The sequence below is a fragment of the Notolepis coatsorum genome, assembly GCF_963971535.1.
Source record: "Notolepis coatsorum genome assembly, chromosome: 9".
NCBI classification, from domain to species: domain Eukaryota; kingdom Metazoa; phylum Chordata; class Actinopteri; order Aulopiformes; family Paralepididae; genus Notolepis; species Notolepis coatsorum.
This window is the reverse complement of record NC_140173.1, coordinates 67,418,666-67,439,051: the sequence shown is the minus strand read 5'-3', so window position 1 is coordinate 67,439,051 and position 20,386 is coordinate 67,418,666. Positions and strand designations below refer to the sequence as shown.

At 46.4% G+C, this 20,386-nt stretch overlaps 1 protein-coding gene across 2 annotated transcripts in view; it reads right to left on the bottom strand.

The window, feature by feature from the left end:
* Positions 1-20,386, bottom strand: part of psda (pleckstrin and Sec7 domain containing a) — a 116,171-nt gene that overhangs the window by 68,272 nt on the left and 27,513 nt on the right. For both annotated transcript variants that reach the window (XM_084322093.1, XM_084322094.1), the window contains exons 2-5: positions 17,914-18,105; positions 15,197-15,277; positions 3,120-3,232; positions 2,598-2,656 (exon numbers count right to left, since the gene is read on the bottom strand). In XM_084322093.1, coding sequence (XP_084178219.1) covers positions 2,598-2,656; positions 3,120-3,232; positions 15,197-15,277; positions 17,914-18,105 — 445 coding nt within the window. The remainder of the gene's footprint in view (positions 1-2,597; positions 2,657-3,119; positions 3,233-15,196; positions 15,278-17,913; positions 18,106-20,386) is intronic.

The following is a 20,386-nucleotide window of genomic DNA, read 5'->3' as shown; positions in this document are numbered from 1 at the left end:
ATATAACATGCCAATCACTGTTATACAACATGCCAATCACCATCACTGTTATATAACATGTCAATCACTATCACACTGTACAACATGTCAATCACTATCACTGTTATATCATATGCCAATCACTGTTATACAACATGTCAATCACTGTCACTGTTATATAACATGCCCATCACTGTTATACAACATGTCAATCACCATCACTGTTATGTATGTGACTTAGTTAGCCAACTCGGTAAAAGTGTATGTGTGTGTGTTGGGAATTGGAGCAGGTAAGGGGCCCAATACATTTGATGCTACACGTACTGTAGAGATAGTATTGTCTAGAGTCTAGACACACTAGGTAAGGAGTGATGCCGGTCGTTGTATGTTTTGGACATCTGTTTGGTTAGTTAGTGTAGGTAGTGAGGAGTAGTTTTATTTGACCTTTGTGTTTGTGTATATAGATAAGATATTCCTTACTGAGTTAGTTTTCAGTTCATTCCTTTGGCATCATTCAAGCTCCTTTCCCCCCCCCCCCCACCCTTGTCATTGTATTATATAAAAGGCACAATATATTATTTTCTTTCACCTAAAACTTGTGGGCATTGCTTTATTTTTCCTTTGGTTCATTAATCACAACACAATTATCCGTTTTGTTATTCACCCCTTTCCCTTGACATACTGGGGTTTGTAACAACGCCTGATTAGCTTACATTTTAGTTTCACCCAAACAGACAGTGTCTTCCACAGTTGTCCCCCTAAATCTACAAGCTGAATACATCTGGAACGTCAGAAAACCTTTGAAGTCTCTAGTCCCTGTTTTCATTTTGACGTTGTTTCACTTTCATCTTGACGGAGTTGTAATGACCTCCTTTGATTGACAGGTAGTTAGCGTGTTAGACTCAGAGGGAGAGGTATCGACAAATCAATTCAAAGTGCAAGGGCGTGTTTATTTAAAGCACAGGGGCGTGTTTATTTAAAGCACAGGGGCGTGTTTATTTAAAGCACAGGGGCGTGTTTATTTAAAGCACAGGGGCATGTTTATTTAAAGCACAGGGGCGTGTTTATTTAAAGCACAGGGGCGTGTTTATTTAAAGCACAGGGGCATGCTTGTATACCCACAACAGACAAAGACGTTGCGCTCTAGATCCTCCCTGTACGTGGGCGTCACCGTTTTCATTGAAGCCATTCTTCCCTCACTGCGGCCACTAGTGTCACTTAAAGGGACACGCCAACATTATGGGAAATGCGCTTACTGTATTATGCACAATCGTTGCGGGCAAGACCCCCCGCATTTCATTGTATACTTGTATGCCGTGACAAATAAAACTCTTGACTTGACTTGACTTGACTTACCCTCTTCTCCAGAGTCAAGAAGATAGATACCAATTTACGTTCTGTGTTCAGTAGTTCAAGTTCTTTATTTGTCAAATACACAACAATACAGGGGCATTGCAGGTAATGAAATGTTTGTGTTTCGAGGTCAGACGCAACAGTGCACAATTAACCCCATAGCGGGCACCGGGACGTATATGTCGCCGCAAGCACTTCCGTGCCTCGGTTCTCGAGTTGCATGACGATATGTGAGATGAGCGTCTTTTTACGTGTGCGTTATGATGAACACCCCGGACTCTATACGTTCCAGACCTGACCAATCACCGCTGATGGCATAAATGATTGGTCAGATTTGTAGCCAACAAGTGTACGCTTCCAACGTTACCCCACTTGGGGGGGTGAAAGTAGGAAGTAGATTAAAGTTGACGAGCGAAAGCGAGAAGTGAATCAGACTTCAGAACGAACAGCGGTGGTTAAGGAAATGGATTTTGGAACGCTTTTTTTTGGCGTCAGTTTTACTAAAACGTCTCTCAAAGACCCATTTCTAAACGGATTTTTTTTAAACTTGGACCTGTACTACATAAGACTTCAGGCTATGGAAGTGCTGTGTTTTCCAGCTCATACCTCTATGCTGGAATATTGGAATATGGAATCTTGCAACCACTAAAGAAAAATGTGAGTACACAAGTTCAACTCAAACTCAAAAGAGACCAGGCTCATGCATGTGCTATAAGTATAACGCTAAGCTTTGCAAAAAAGGTATGCAGTCCAGGACTTCAAGTTCAAGTAAAACAAAATGGCCACTTTTCTGCCTGCCAATGTTAAGAGGTTAAGATACAACAATGAATACAAGAATGGTAACAATAAGTAGTAGTAATAAGTAGTAGTAGTACGATAAAATAAAATATAAAATGAGGTAAGATAAAATAAAATAGTCAATTATTTACAGAAAGCAAGCTAGCCTAGCTTAGCACAAATTAATAGAAGCGGATAAAGACCAGTGGTTTGTATCCGCTTCCATTCATTTGTGCTAAGCTAGGCTAGCTTGCAGCCAGATAGCTTTCTACTGTACGCATTGGTATCTATCTTCTTGTCCGACTATGGAGAAGACAAGTTTCCCATAATGTGGGTGTGTTAACTTTAAGTGGACTGAAGTTGTACAGTATAACTTTAACTTACTTTGGGGATTGCTTTGTATCTGAGTGTATCTTTTATTTTGTATTTAGTGTTTTACTAACAAACCAAGATATTACAGCGATCACACAAGCAAACATGTAACTCACATGTCCATGTAGGTCAGTGTTGAGCAACATCAGAGCACAGGTCAGAGTGTGTACGCTGTCTGTAGAGAGAGTGAGAGAGAGAGAGAGAGAGAGAGAGAGAGAGAGAGAGAGAGAGAGAGAGAGAGAGAGAGAGAGAGAGAGAGAGAGAGAGAGAGAGAAAAGAGAGTGAGAAAAGAGAGTGAGAAAGAAGTGAGAAGAAAGAGAGAGAGAGAGAGAGAGTTAAAAGATGGAAGATGAAGCCTGCCTCTTTGTGGTACATATTGTTACTGCACCTGTTTCTCTCTCTCTCTCTCTCACTCACTCACTCACTCACTCACACACACACACACACACACACACACACACACACACACACACACACACACACACACACACACACACACACACACACACACACACACACACACACACACACACACACACACACACACACACACACACACACACACACACACACACACACACACACACACACACACACACACACACACACACACACACACACACACTACCTCGCCCTACCTTCATTTGGTATTGTACTGGGGTTGCACTGTAGATATCTCCTCGAAAAGTGGGACAAGACCCGCTCCCTCTCCTGTGTCTCTCCCATGAGGGCGAACTCCCTGAGGAAGGTCCTGTAAGAAACACAGTCACACAGTTAGTGATGATGATGATGATGATGATGATGATGATGATGATGATGATGATGATGACACAGACCAGATGACGAAGTTCATTTGCCGAATGACCGTCCTCTTCATCTTGGCATAACAATGCTGCACGCGCTCTCTCTAGGTTAGCTAACGCTAGTTAGCCTTTAGCTAAGCTAGCTACTAGCCGACATGGTTATCCCGACTGAACCACACGTTAGCACTCGATATTATAACGTAGCTAAAGCTAACTAGCTGTCCCTGCCTTTAGCTAAGCCGACATGGCTAGCCTGACTGAACTGTCTAACATGCAACAACCTTCATCTTCAGTCCATCTGCCGAATGACCGTCCTCTTCCTCTTGGCTGGCATAACTAAGCATAACCTCCAAAGCTGCACGCGCAAAATAGTCAAACGCAGCTGACGCACGCCGGCGTACACATGATGTAACCCCTCCCTTCGTTGAAACCAATAGTATGTCTGCTGCAGAGCCCCAGAGCCAGGAACAAGTCACACACATTCTACAAACGTGTCTAATGTGAAATATATAAGCATATAAGCAAAACTAGATTTTAGGTCTGTGATGAAAAAGGGCCTCGCGGGAAGGAGGGCATCAAAAAAAAAAAAAAGAAAAAAAAAAAAGAAAAAAAAAGAAAAAAAAAAAAAAATTGTGCGAGGCCCCCCTTCCCGCGAGGCCCTGTGCAACCGCACTGCTCGCACACCCCCTGAGGCGGCCCTGTGTATACGTAGGTATATAGAATGATTATATGCATGTTTATTCAGACAGATATGGATATATATTAGAGGTGGGCATAGATTAATTTTTTTAATCTAGATTAATCTATCTGCAATCCTGGATTAATCTAGATTAAAATGGCTAAAAAAAAAAAAAAAAAACTGCCGAAGGCATTCAAAATATGTGTGTTCTACCCAAATAATGACCAGAAGTAAGTCCTTACATTTTCTTTCGTCCTTATGTTTCTCAGGCCAGGTGGCCCATTACACCATGAGCCCATCTCCCGTTTCCAAAATGCATTACAGACTGTTTGAAAAAGCTGTTTTGCTATGATAATTAGTAATGAAATATCAAAATAATGTTCAATAAGATGTACTTGTGTTTAATAAGTTGTTTTATTCAGAAGTTAACACAAATAAATAATATTACCAGTACAGTACAGTATCTAGCACACTCTCAGGAGCAAAACATAAATAATCATTTCAAACTTGAACTATGTGACATGGCTTGAATCAACTGCTCCAGTGGAGTTGCTCAGTGGCCAATGGTGTCAACTGTGGTTGTACTGGGCAGCTCCCAGGTGTGAATGGAACTGTGTGAATGTGAAGCAGGGCGTTCCTGAAAAAGAGCATCTGTGCTCAGCGAACCTACCCTGGGTAAATAAAGGTAAAAAAAAAAAAATGTAAAAAAAAAACGTTAAAAAAAAAAAAAAAATTAGATTAATGCATTAATTATATTATCGCGCGATACTAGTATAGCGTTAACGCAGCACGTTACCGCCGTTAACGGCCCAGCTCTAATATATATTCTAATATATATGCTGTAAATATAAATATTTGTGTATATATATGGACTATACAGTACTATTATATGCATATATTATATTATATGCTACATCATACAGAGTTATACGGATAGACTATAGTTTTATGAGAAGTTTGCCTCAAGCAAATTCCACAAAGAACAGAAAAGTCATATAAGCACCACCCCAAAGCCAAACTTCCAGTTCTTCATTGTTGCTGTTCCTCATACTATAGCTCCAGATTCCGCCCCTAGACTCATTGAGCCATTAGTTGATTGTATCCTATATAATAAGGTCTGGTGGTCCTCTTTGGCAGAAGACTATGGCGCGACCCCGGTCAGTCGCCTTTGGTTTAGCTCCGCGACGATTGTGCACATTTTTAGCTATTATGTTTGTTTTTTCTACTTTTTTTATTAAAACATCACTGGCGGGTACGCAATACGACACTTATGGACCTAAACTCCGGACTCAAAGAGGAGTTTGGAGACACTTTATGCCCAGAATGGCTAACAGAAATCAAGCGGGAGAACGGCAACAAAGGAAACGGCAGAAAGAGGCATAGAGGAAGACGAGGAGGTATCAGGCTTAGATTAAAAAGATCTGCTTACCGTCCAGCAATTCCATCCATCTTTCTGGCAAATGCACGTTCGTTGGAGGGAAGGATGGATGACTTGAGAGCGAGGGTCCGATTCCAACGGGAGATGAGAGACGTTAACATCATGTGTTTCACGGAGACATGGCTCAAGCCAGCGACGCCGGACAACAGCGTCTCTCCATCGGACAACTTCACCGTCCTGAGAGCAGATCGCACGGCAGCCTCTGGGAAGAGCATCGGAGGTGGGGTCTGCATCCTCACGAACAATCTCTGGGTTAATCCCAAAGAAGTACATGTCCTCTCAAGTTCATGCTCCCCAGATATGGAACATCTCTCAATCCTGTGCCGTCCGTTCCACCTACCCCGTGAGTTTACCGCGGTCATCATGTCCGTCGTATATATTCCCCCGCAGGCAAATACTGGCAAAGCGCTGGGGGAATTACACGACCACCTCAACAGACAACAGATCAAGCATCCGGACGCCGCGATGATAGTGGCTGGTGATTTCAACCAGGCGAATCTGAAGAAAGTGATGCCGTCCTTTTTTCAGCACATCGCCTGCTCCACGAGGTGGAGGAACACACTCGACCATTGTTACACCCCGTTCAGAGCCGGCTACAAAGCTGTAGCGGCTCCGCCATTGATGGGTGCTGCAAGCGCGAGCGATCACGACTCCATTTTTTTATTCCCTGCATACAAACAAAGATCACGTGACGCCGTCGTGTCACGTGAGACAAAAAAGTGGTCTGACGAATCAGAGGCCACGCTCCAGGAGGCGCTCGCAGACACGGACTGGGATATGTTTCAAGGAAGCGCCAGTGACGTCAGTGAGTACGCTGATACCGTTGTGAGCTACATAACAACAGTAGCTGACAGTATTGTCCTCACGAAAAAGGTGCAGGTTTTCCCAAACCAGAAACCTTGGGTGGACAGTACTATTAGAGCAGCCCTGAACTCTCGCACCACGGCTTATAACCTGGGCAGAGAGTCAGGAAATATGGAAGAGTACAAGGCTTCAGTCTACACTCTGCGCAAGGCTGTTAAACTTGCTAAGAGGACATATGCTGATAAACTGGAGACACAAATGGCACAAAATGACACAAGAGGCTTGTGGCGGGGACTGAAGACAATAACTGACTACAAAGTCAGCGCCCCCTCAATGGGGAGCGACGACGCCTCTCTCGCGGACAAACTCAACTCCTTCTATGCTCGGTTCGGTGTAGACAGTGTCGCCGCTAGCCCTCTGGCTAGTGACGTCACTGGCGCGCCGGCTGTTGTGGAGGGGGGGGGGCAACCGCGGGGGGGTGGGGGCGCTCTCTCGTTGTCGGAACACAGTGTGAGAAGAGCATTTATGCAGGTGAACACCAGGAAGGCTGCTGGCCCAGATGGTATAACAGGACGCATACTTAAGTCCTGTGCCAACCAGCTTGCCCCGGTGTTCACCGCCATATTTAATCAATCCCTGGCGGAGTCAGTGGTCCCTGCCTGCTTCAAGATGTCCACCATCATCCCTGTACCGAAGAAACCCTCCCCAACATGTCCAAATGACTACAGACCGGTGGCACTCACCTCTGTGGTCATGAAATGTTTCGAGAGGCTGGTCAAGGACCACATTTGTGCCTCCCTCCCCAGTGATATGGACCCTATGCAATTTGCATACAGGACAAACAGGTCCACTGACGACGCGGTCTCCAAGGTACTGCACAGCACTCTCTCCCACCTTGACCGTCAGAAGGGGGGCTATGTGAGACTGTTGTTCATTGACTACAGCTCAGCGTTCAACACCATAGTCCCCACCAGACTGGTGGACAAGCTGATCGAGCTGGGTATGAGCTCCGCCCTGAGCGCCTGGGTACTGGACTTTCTGAGTGAAAGACCCCAGGCGGTCAGGGTGGGGGGTCAGACCTCCAACACCATCACCCTGAGCATCGGGTCCCCCCAGGGCTGTGTTCTAAGCCCCCTGCTGTACTCACTCTACACACACGATTGTGTGGCCAAGTTCAGCTCCAACTCCATAGTGAAGTTCGCAGACGACACGGTTGAAGTTCGCAGACGACACGGTGGTGGTGGGGCTGATCTCGGACAACGACGAGAAGGCCTACCGGGAGGAGGTTGAGGTACTGGAACGCTGGTGCCAGGACAACAGCCTGCTCCTGAACATTGGTAAAACCAAGGAGCTGATCGTGGATTATAGGAGAGGACAGCAGGAGACACACACACCACTGATGATTAACGGGGCTACCGTGGACAGGGTGAGCAGCTTTAAGTACCTGGGGGTCCACATCTCAGAGGATCTGACATGGTCAACACACATAGACACAGTAGTAAAGAAAGCGAAGCAGCGCCTCTACCACCTGAGACAGTTAAGGAAGTTCAGAGTATCGGGGAAGATACTCCAGTCCTTCTACTCAGGAGCTGTAGAGAGCATCTTGACCGGAAACATCACTGCCTGGTATGGAAACAGCACGGCACAGGACAAGAAGGCCCTACAGAGAGTGGTGTGCTCAGCCGAGCGTACCACGGGTATTGCGCTACCTCCCCTGCAGGTTCTATACAACAAGAGGTGCAAATCCAGAGCCTGCAGAATAATGAAAGACCCCCACCACCCCAATAACAGCCTGTTCCAGCTGCTGAGGTCAGGCAGACGCCTGCGAACCCCAGCTACTAGGACGGAGAGGCTTAGGCTCAGCTTCTTCCCCCAGGCCATCAGAGCCTTGAACAATGAACATTGAGTGCCACAGAACACTGAACTATCCACACACAAGCACACACGAGCACACACACGACACGCACGCTGTGCACGCTCACACTTATGGCCAAGAGGAAAGGCCACTTTAAACTAGTATAACAACAGGAACAGTGTATTGCACTACTAAAGCTACCTAGCATGTCCTATATGCTCTGTAAATACTATGTACAGATACCGAGATGTCACACCATGTTACCTGTTACCTGTTTATTGCACAATGTTGTTTTTTTATTGGATTCTATTATATGTTGTACCACTGTATTGCACATCGTCGCGGGCAAGACCACCCGCATTTCATTGTATACTTGTATGCCGTGACAATTAAAACTCTTGACTTGACTTGACTTGATGTTGCATTGGAATCTGTTTCTTTATAAAGCCATGATTACAAAGAAATTATATTACTTCTTTATTGGAATGGACCACTGGACCCTGTCATACAGTATCCAGTGCTGTGATTGATTGAATGAAAATTGTATTAACAGATTGGAGAATGGGTACAATACAGTACGGCTCAATACACACAATTGTTAAGGGGTTGCAGACCAGAGAAAGACTTTCGTCTTGTTTACATCAGGTTCCCCCATTTTCAATTCATAATGAATTGTAAGTAAGGGTGCAATTAGCACCGTGAAATCCATTCTTTGTGGATCTAGCCGTTAGTGTGTCTAGAGTTTGTACTGCACTTGATCCAGTGATAGTCTTACACTTAAGAGTGTCTAGAGTGAAACGGAGAGCTAGGGCCTCCACAGGTGCGTTTGATAGAGCTGGCGGACACTATGGGGTTGTGACTCCGATTAAAGAATCACAGAGGCGTGCTTCAGTTAATTATTTGTATTTGGGAATTTGCGTGTGTTGTGTCTGTCATTGACGCACACTTTCCCCAAAGGGACAGGAGTAACTACTGCATACCGTCAGACAGCTGAACTGAGACCAAACTGCGCGAGGTTAGAAAAAACTCTTAAAGGGCCAGTAACCTTATCAGCAGACCAGAATGCAACACTAGCTGGAGCACATCACGCTGAACGATTACACTGGCATAAATCAATTACTCTTTCCTGTCAACAACAACATATTAAAGGGCTATTACAGAACAAAGTAATCTTATTAACAGGGGCTTTCCTACACAGCCGCACCCAAAAGTCTACTTAGACCATTTGAACTAAACAGGAAAGTCTCAGGGGTCCTCTGTATCCGGGAGACTCGGGAGCTGCACCAACCGGGACACAGGGCGCAGGTATGTTCTGTCCTTCACCTGGACAGCTGCGGTGCGGATGCGCCCATCAGCTCCAGGGTACGTCTGAGTGACCTTCCCAACAGGCCAGAGTGCCCGAGGAAGCTGTGGGTCAACGATGAGGGCCACCTGGCCAAGTGACAGTTCCTTGCCATCCTTCCTCCACTTCTGCCTCTCCTGTAGACCCGGTAAGTAGTGGCGAATGAAGGCGGACCAGAAATGGTCGGCCAGCACTTGACTATGCCTCCAGCGACATTTCCCAAGGAGGTCACTGGAGTCATAGACCGCTTGAGGTAGAGACGAATCACGGCGTCCCATGATGAGGAGTTTCGGGGTAACGGGATCAGGATCCGCAACATCTGAGGAGAGGTAGCCCAATGGCTTTGCATTCATGATACCCTCCACTTCGATGAGGACTGTGTGGAGGACAGTCTCGGACACTGTCTGGTCTTTCAAGATGACTCTGAGGGCAGTTTTCACCTCCCTCTCCCAAGTTCCATCGAAGTGCGGTGCGCTCGGCGGGTTGAAGCGGAACGTAATCTTCTGCTTAGCCAACTGTTCCTTCAGTCTGGGTTCCATCTCAGCAAAGGCTTCCTGCAGCTCTCTGTTTCCTCCGACAAAGTTTGTGCCATTATCACTGAGGAGCTCGAAAGGTGTACCACGGTGCGAGACGAAACGCCTCAGAGACATCAAGAAGGCATCAGAGTCTAAGCTTTCTAGGAGGTCAAGGTGTATGCAGCGTGTAGTCATACACTTGTACACAATCCCCCACCTCTTCTCATTCCGGCGCCCTATCTTGATGTGAAATGGCCCAAAACAGTCTACTCCTGTAGAATAGAATGGGGGCTTGTAGAGACGCAGGCGACAGAGCGGAAGGTCGGCCATTTTAGGCATGTCAGGCTTTGCTCGCCACAGATGACATTCTCGGCAGGTGTGCTGATGCTTCCGGATCGCTTCTCTTCCACGTAGAACCCAGAATCGGGATCGAAGATCAGCGAATACCCTCTCAGGCCCGGGGTGGAGAAGAGTTTGATCATAATCTTGGATGATCAGCTTTGTCAGGGGGTGATGTGGATCCAAGACGATTGGGTGAATGGCATCCATCTCCAAGTTCTCGGCTCTGCGCAGCCTACCGCCTACTCTGAGGAGACCTGTAGCCTTGTCGTACTCCGGAGATAGAGAGCCCAAACGACTGTCTGAGGGAAGAGGTCAGTCAGACTTGAGGGCCTTGATCTCCTCTGGGAATGAGTCCAACTGGGCTCGTTTAAGGAGGACCTTCTCAGCATTGAGGAAGTCGGCTGCTTCATAAGGCTGATCTGTGGTCTGGGCATCAGCCGCACCGTGAAGGGACCTGACTGTTGCTTGGACGAGATCTTTCCATGAAGTGAAGTATTCAATGGCAGGGAGCGGAGGACTGGAAGAGGTGGTTACATTACAGATTATGGCAGACTTCTTTATCTCGTGGCCGTCAGACTCGGGATGAGCAGAGGGCATAGTAGGCCATTGATCTTCAGGTAAGTAGAGGAACTCTGGACCTCTGTGCCATTGATGTGGTCGTACCAGTTCCTCCAGAGTTAGACCCCGAGTGATGTCATCTGCTGGGTTTGATGCAGAGTTCACGTATCTCCAATTATCGGGCTCGGTCAGGTTCTGGATTTCCGCAACTCGTGTGCCCACAAAGACCTTATATCTACAGGACTCTGACTTGATCCAATGGAGAACTGTGGTGGAATCCAACCACAAGACAACCCGCTGGATGGGGACGGTGAGCTCAGCTTGAAGTACATCATTAAGCTGGGCACCTGTGAGGGCAGCACTCAACTCAAGTCGGGGCATTGACAGCTGCTTCCTGGGAGCCACCCGAGACCTAGCGAGCACAAAGGAAATGTGGACTTGCTGTTGGTCATCCATGGTCCGCATATAGGCAACAGAGCCGTATGCACGCTCGGACGCATCACAGAATATGTGGAGGTCCCTGGTTGAAGTAGAAGTGTCCGCATGTGGTGGAGCGTAGGCTCGGTGGAACTCCAGGTGTATGAGATGAGGGATCTCTTGCTCCCAGGTGCGCCATCTGTCGAGCAGACTTTGGGGTCGGATCGGGTCATCCCAACCAACCTCCTCCTTCCAAAGGTCTTGTATGATGACCTTAGCTCTTGTGGTGAATGGTACGATGTAACCAAGGGGGTCGTACTGACAGGCAAGTACTCGGTAGAGGTTCCTCATGGTAGGTGCTGAGGTCTCCACAGCGCGGTGCTTATAGCCCAGGGAGTCATTGAGGCAGTTCCAGCGTAGGCCCAGTGTAGGCTCCTGAAGATCACTACTACTCTTGGAGAGCCACAGTTCACTGCTTTCAGAGCGGGCCTCAGACGGAAGGTGCTCGATGACCATAGGCACGTTGCTTGCCCACTGGCGGACCTCAAACCCTCCCGTCTGTAGGTGGTGGCGGAGTTCATCGACGAGACGCTTGGCCTCTTCAGCAGAGTGTGTGCTATGCAGACAGTTGTCAACATAGAAGGACTGCTCGACTGTCTTTATCAAGTTGGAATTGCCCTCTGTGTCGTTTTGGATGTGTTGCTGGAGGGCATAAATAGCGCAGCAGGGACTACAGGTTGTCCCGAATGGAAGTACCTGCCTCTCATAGATGTCCGGCTCCTTCTCCCTCTCCATGTTCCTCCAGATGAAGCACAGCACTGGCCTGTCAGTAGGCAGCAGGCGGATCTGGTGAAACATGCCTTTGATGTCGCCACTGACTGCCACGGCATGCTGACGAAACCTGAGGAGGACACCAAGCAGGGTTGGCCCGAGTGTAGGTCCAGGAAGCAGAAGGTCATTTAGGGACAGGCCTTGGTACTGGAATGAACAGTTAAAAACAATCCTGTCCTTACTGTTGTGGGTCACCATATGGTGCGGAATGTAATAGGATTCTGCAGACTGGTCAGCTTCTGCTGGGGTTATCCTTGCCACATAACCAGCCTTCTCCAGTTTCTGTATCTCATTAGACACAGAAGATTAGATCAGAAGATTCTAGGTTCGGCTCCTGGCTAGCTCGCCAGAACGGGGACCAAGCCTTGGAGACCTATGCCGTGTTGGACGATGGCTCTGAACGAAGTATCGTTCTGCCTCAAGCCGTGCGGCGGCTGAACCTTCCCAGAAAGCCAGAGACTCTCCATCTACAAACAGTTCAGCAGAATGTCGAACAGCTCCAGGGCAGCTCCGTCTCCTTCGATGTTTCTCCATGGTGCACGCCTTCCCAGAAGTATCGGATCCACCAGGCCTTCACTGCCGAAGACCTCAGCTCGTTTGGGGTCCTTGGTAAGTCTTCTCTCTATGCTGCGGAGGCATGGCAGCACAGCTTCCTTAGGAGCATGTAGTGGAGTAGCATTTGCTTGCCGAAGCAGGGGAGTAGCGTAGCGCTGGACTCCGTCGACCTTGACCCTGGTGGTGAGTGCTTGGAGCACGACCATGGCTTGCTGATCTTGCTTGGAGCGAGTGACTGCGATTTCCCAAAATGTTGGTGTGTTCTTTTAAGTTATAGTTTATAGTTATAGTTTCTTTTAAGTTTAGTTTATATATATATATATATATATATATATATATATATATATATATATATATATATATATATATATATATATATATATATATATATATATATATATATATATCCTATTCAAGCTCCGGGAGGGTCATCAGAGAGACATCAGAGACACAAGAGAAGCCGCCTATTCTCGGTCCTCGCTCCACAATGGTGGAATGAACTTCCCACCACAGTTAGAACAGCCGAAACCCGACCAATCTTTTGCCGTTGACTAAAAACACACTTCTTCAATCAATATCTGAATAAAAAATTATAATAATAGAAATACAAATAAAACAACCTTCTTACTGTCCTCTATCATGCACTCTTCTATACGAGTATGTCTTTACTACTATGCACTCAACACTGCACCACCCAAGTTTCAGCACTGTTTGATGAACATTGGTACTCTGAAAGAGTTGTACCCTTCCTGTTGACTTGTCATACAGAACCCTTGACTGGTTCAGATCTTACCTCACCGGAAGAATGGAGTATGTCTCCTTGGAGGCAAGGTCTGATACCCACAATGTCACATGTGGTGTCCCTCAAGGATCAGTTCTCTGCCCCACCCTGTTCACTCTAGTCTCTACACTATCATCAGCCGGCATGGAATATCATTCCACTGCTACGCTGATGACACCCAACTCTACCTAAAAATAAACCCTACCCCATCTACAGTCCTACCATCATCCTCCTGCCTGGAGGAGACAAAGGCGTGGATGAAGCACAACTTTCAACAGTTAAATAGCTCCAAAACGGAAGCCATTCTCGTTGGCACCCCACAGCAGGTCCGCTCATCCACCATCACCACCATCACCTTTTTCGGCCAGGACATCACCCTGTCACCAACAGTCACCAACCTAGGGGTTAAAAACTCCTTTTAACCACCTGAGGAACATTGCCAAACTTCACCCCACACTCACTCTGTCCGATGCCGAAAAGCTCGTCCACACCTTTGTCTCCTCCAGGCTGGATTATTGCAACGCACTCCTAAATGGGATCCCTAGCAAGAACATTCAAAAGCTACAATGCATCCAGAATAGCGCAGCTAGGATCCTGATGGGAGTGCGGCAATACCACCACATCACACCCGTCCTCAAGTCCCTTCACTGGCTCCCTGTCTCACTCAGGATCGAGTACCAAGTCTCCCTGGTAGTGCCTCCACGGAAATGGCCCCCTCTACCTTAAATAACTCATCACCCCTCAACCCTCCTCACGACATCTCCACTCCGGCAAACCTCCTCCAGCGCCCAAGGACCAAACTCTGCACCGCGGGCTTTCTGCTCATCCGCTCCCAGTCTGTGGAGCGCTCTCCCCGACCACCTGAGAGCACCACAGACCGTGGATGCTTTTAAAAAGGGCCTCAAAACACATCTTTTTAATAGAGCCTTTTGTTGATTATAATCTAGTTTTAGCTCCATGTTCTTTTCCTCTTTTACTAGTTTTAGCCCTTCTTATTTTATGTTCTTTACTCTTTTACTAGTTTTAGCCCTTCACATGCCATGTTCTTTTTACTCCTTTACTAGTTTTAGTCTTGCATTTTGTATGTTTTTATTTACTCTCTTGCTAGTTTTTATTTTATTTTTATTTTTTAAACTTTTTCTGTATTTTTGCTCCCATCCCAATTTAGTCGTTATGCCAATTCCCTTCCTGGTCGCTGAGCGCATTGCCCCACTGTCGGCCTAGGGAGGGTGTAGAACTACCACATGCCTCCTCTGATACATGTGGAGTCAGCCAGCTGCTTCTTTTCACCTGACAGCGAGGACTCTCACTGGGGGAATGTAACGCGTGCAGAGGTTCACGCTATTTCCCCCCCGATCCCTTCCCTGCTGAACAGGCGCCCCGACCGACCAGTAGGAACCGCAGTTTACAACGACCAGGACACATACCCCGCCGGCTTCCCACCCGCTAACACTGCCAATTGTGTTAGTAGGGACGACTGACCAAGCCGGAGGTACCGCTGACAGCGGGATTCGATCCCAGAGTCTCTGCGGTGGTAGGCGAGTGCATTCTCCACTGCGCTACCCAGCCGCCCTCTTGCTAGTTTTTATGTTATTTTTACACTCTACAAATCTATTATTATTATTATTTGAATTTGTAAGTCGCTTTGGATAAAAGCATCAGCTAAATTACTTAATGTAAGTGTCCAGGGACATCCTTCCACTGAACCCAATGAACTGGCTTGTGTGAGGAGGCAACAAACTTTTACGTACTGTCAAGGCAGACATTTCTGTTAAGAGTCAAGAGAAGAACTGACCTGAGGGCCTGATCCACAGTCAGACCTGAGAAGTTGAAGTTACTGAGGTATTCCTCTGCCACCAACCGGCTGAAGTCATTACTGCAGGCACAGAGAGAGAGAGGCAGAGAGAGAGGGAGAGGGAGAGAGAGAGGGCAAGAGAGAGAGAGAGAGAGAGTGAGTGAGAGAGGGAGAGAGCAATAGAGGGAGAGGGAGAGAGAGAGAGAGGGCAAGAGAGAGAGAGAGAGTGATAGAGGGAGAGAGCAATAGAGGGAGAGAGAGAGGGCGAGAGAGAGAGAGAGAGGGAGAGAGAGAGAGAGAGAGAGCAAGAGAGAGAGGGCGAGGGAGAGAGAGGGCAGAGAGAGAGGGCGAGGGAGATAGAGAGAGAGAGGGTGAGAGAGGGAGAGAGAGAGGGAGAGAGAGAGAGAGGGAGAGAGAGAGAGAAAGAGAGAGAGAGGGAGAGAGAGATAAACAGACAGAAAGACAGACCAGATTGGGGAAGGAAGTGACGTGTACTGTATTGTAAATTGTATAATTCATGTCTGTAACAGTAATGTGTTATGGTTGGTGATTCATTTGAAAACATTAACACCTAAAAAAATATACTATCAGATACTATATTTTCGATACGATCAGTCAGATGCTATAAGTCAAGTGCTATCAGTCACTATATTTCCCCATTGGTTCTCTATGGACCAGTGTACTTCTATATTCCACATGTTGATGACATCACCGCTTCTCTATAGACCACCGCAACACTTCCGATATTCTGAAATCATGGGAGAGAGAGCGGGGGGAGAAAATGAATGAATGTGGATGAGAGCCGGGGGTGCGGGAGACTTTTCCGCACCTACTCCCGAACTCTGCATGCGCAGATTGCCCACGGAGTCTCTGGATTGTCCAGAGAGCTAGGTTCATCAATCTGCACATGAGTAATTTGGGAGTAGGCGTGAAAAATGCCGATGGACTTGGAATTGGTCGCTCCGCGTTCAGGGGACTCATGCGTATAAAGGTCTATTGGATCATGTCTCCAGCACCCCCACAGCCGTAGCTACAACCACTTAATGACAAGGCTCTCATCCACATTCATTAATTTTCTCCTCCCGCTCTCTCCTCCATGAGCTCAATGTAATGCGGAAGTGCAGTGGTCTATGTCAAATCAAATCAAATTTATTTGTAAGGCCCGACAACAGACGTTAATGTCCCCATGGGCCGGACACGTCTTCTTTAAACAAGTCAAGAAGAAACATCACAATAAGTCAAGAACAAAACAAGAACACCATAAGGTCCAAATTTTTTTTAAATAAATGCAAAATAAATGCAACACTCCCAGACATACCCCATGCGAAGGTAAGGAAAAACTCACTAAAACCTAGCAATGGGAAAAAATGCACCACAGGCAATGTGGAGGAGAGAAACCTTAGAAGGGCCATTCAAGGGGGGATCTCCCTTCTTAGATGTCGGTGATAGTAGTGTTGCAGTAAAAACAGGCGAACAGTTGATGACATCACTGCTTCTCTATGGCAGTGGTTCCCAAAGTCGGGGTCGCGACCCAAAGGTGGGCCGCGAGCAGCCACGGGTGGGCCGCGAGATGATTTAATTTTTTTTTTTTTTTTTTTTTGTCAGGCCACTGAACTTAGAAGCAGGCCAGGACAGTGTTTCTAGTTGTATTCTAAAATGTGACTATATGGTTTTATATTAACTTAATAAATAAACAAAAACGAAAAATCTACTTATTTCAACGAACATTTCAAACTAAATAACAGATTATGCACATAAAACGCTGAAAACAACCGAAGCAACAATAGTATTTTAATGAGGCTATTATTATTATTATCATTATTATTTTGCAACAAGTTAGCCCTCTCATAAATAGCACATATAAATGAATAACTAACTTGAACTAACTTAATAGGATTGAAGTGATATTTGGCTTAAAAAATCGGTCGCCTGGCAAAAAAAAATAAAAAAAAAGCCCGACGATGTGCATTGGGCCGCGGCTCTCTGACGCCTTATTTTCTGGGCCCTGGCCTGAAAAGTTTGGGAACCCCTGCTCTATGGACCAGTGTACTTCTATATTCTACATGTTGATGACATCACTGGTTCTCTATGGACCAGTGTACTTCTATATTCTACATGTTGATGACATCACTGGTTCAAGGTTTATCCCCATATTTCGTAAAGGTCAGCCAGCTGCATGCATAAAAACTTACCACAAATATTTTGCACATATAACTACAGAGGAAGGTGTCTGTGAAGCAGAATGTTTTGCACATATAACTACAGAGGAAGGTGTCTGTGAAGCAGAATGTTTTGCACATATAACTACAGAGGAAGGTGTCTGTGAAGCAGAATGTACTCCAGCGGTTGCACCTTATTCATTACTGTGCAAATCGTGATGAACGGCCAAAACACTGATGAATTAAATACTTAAGGGAACATTTTCCTACACAGTATCTGGTCTCAATACATGATTTATTCAATTTCCTTGAAAGAGCAGGTGTTTCTCATATTTAGCTAATTCAATGTGTGTGTGTGTGTGTGTGTGTGTGTGTGTGTGTGTGTGTGTGTGTGTGTGTGTGTGTGTGTGTGTGTGTGTGTGTGTGTGTGTGTGTGTGTGTGTGTGTGTGTGTGTGTGTGTGAGTGCGTGTGTATGTGTATGTGTATGTGTGCGTGTGCGCGTGTGTGTGTGTGCGTGTGTGTGTGTGTGTGTGTGTGTGTGATCTCTCAGCCCTCACTTCTTGCTGAGGTGTCTGGCTACGTCAGACTTCCTGAATCCGTCCAGGATGAAGAGTCTGGTCGCCAGGCGCTTGGCTGCCTGCAGGTCTGCCTTGGTGCCGTTGGGCAGGTTGTCGCTGCCCAGAGCCAGACGCTCAGCCACGTCAGCCTGGGGGTACAGCAGCTCTGGGGGCCGGTGGCCTGGCTTCTCCCTGGAAGAGACACACACATTTACATTTACATTTACATTTAGTCATTTAGCTGACGCTTTTATCCAAAGCGACTTACAAGTTCTGTACGACAAGTCATCAGGAAGGGCACAACTCGATCAGCTGAGTAACAATGTTCATCAAAGTGTTGAGTGCTACAGTGTAGGTTAGTTTATTAGGACAAGTGCATGACAATAAGGTTAGTTAGGGTTAGATATATATATATATTTTTTTTAGATAATGGTTGAAGAAGTGCGTCTTTAGTCGACGGCGAAAGATTGGACGGGTTTCGGCTGTTCTAACTGGGGTGGGTAGTTCATTCCACCATTGTGGGGCAAGGACTGAGAATAGGCGGCTTCTCCTTGATGACCCTCCCGGAGCTCGGATAGGAGTAGGTCTGAGGCGGCCAGAAGATGCAGAGCGTAGGGGTCTTGACACACACCACCAGAGGTTAGGATAGGTTAGGTTAGGTTAAGTTAGGTTAGGTTAACTTAGGTTAACTTAGGTTAGGTTAAGTTAGGTTAGGTTAAGTTAGGTTAGGTTACCACCACCCTCCCTCACAACTACAATTACCAAAATATACAGTATTGTGGGTGAAACTGTCGTATATTTATCTAAATAAAACCTGTAAATTAAACAATAGAAATTATGCACATATATGAAATAGCAAAGAACTAGGTTATTTTCTCTTAGAAAAATAGAGACTCACAGCCATGCCAAATCACCTGTTAGGTTAACCATACATTTGAGTCAACAAGAAGGCTGTTAACTGGCCTCAGTCGAAATGGATCAAAATGACCCATATAAGCATTACGGGAAGGATTAAAATCATCTAGCGGTTGATGGAAAAAGCCACAGGAGAACTCAGTCAAAAAGCTAACAGTGCACCCCTTCAGCCTTCACTTAGCAGTTATAGGAAAGGCCCAGAGTGCCATAAAAATAAGAACAGATCAAATGGCAAACATATGACACATCTTCCTCCACAACGAACAGGGATGGTGCGCCAAATAACTAAACTATTAAGTCAAGAAGTGACGGCCTGAAGGCCAACATCCGAGTTCTGTTTACTTTAGCTAAGCAGACCAAACAGGCCATTCTGTGATACCCACTGTTAAGTTGAGTGGGTACTATATTTCCATCTGTATGAGGGTCGCATTCAGGGACATTTGGGTAAATCATTCTAAAAGGAAACTAGTTCATATCCCCTCTGTAAGGTCACCTTGTAACGCTGTTTCGCAAGACCCAAATCACTGAGAGGGGAGACCTTCTAGCCAATAGGAAAGCAGGCTCTCTGGGGTGACGGCACTGGATGGCGCAAGGGCTGGGGGGGGTTCTCTCTTCTCTATAAAACCTACAGGTTGAATGATGGAGGTCAGACAGAGACACGGAGACACCGAGACGCAGAGAGACACGCAGGGAGAACGGAAAAGCAGAGACGGAGAATCCACCCCACCAGTTCGAGAATAAGAGACGCCACTAAGAAGCCCTCCGGGAAAAGCTGATTAGAGATAGAAAATAATTGATGCTGTGAACCAGATAATTTAAGCTGTTGGATATTCCAATAAAACAACGGTCAGAACCGTTTTCACCCGCAGCGCTGTCTCCGCCTCCACGTGATTTCCAAAGGACCACATTTGAATGAACTGTTACTTTAACGGGAAACACAACGAGCAGAGTAAGCTATTCCACTATACATTAGAGAAAGATCATATAGCTATAACATAGAATCATTGAGAAGATACATTAATCTGGCGCCGTGACTACCGGTCTGTACATCCGAACGGGACCCAGGACAAGGACAACAGAACTTCAAAAACTCTCAGAGCAGAGCAGCGACGCCTGACTACACCATCCTCGAGCAACAACAATCAGCAGAGGCCAAACGGTGAGTTGAAGATGTGTCTGTATTGTCGGGGTTTGTTTGGGCAGATTTCGAACAGGGGTAGAGAATGGTTGCATTGGCGCGATCGAATTAAAACGATTGAGCGCACAGCCGTATCGGCACTAATGAAATGAAGGGGATTGGCGCGATCGGGTTGGACAATAAAATAGTTCAGGTCGCGCACTGCTGAGGGGCTAGAGGATTGCGCCAGGTTAGGCGACAGATACTCTTGTTTAGAATCGTAGGTTCAAATGCAATGACAATAACTGGAGACGTCTGGTTTGTACGTTGCTAAAGACAAATCGACGTCGTACGAATCCGTTTAGTTCTTACGGAACAAGAGCTCTGGAGCGCGTAAGGTAGTCCTCTTAAACCTCGGAAAAATTAGCACTTGTGCACTGG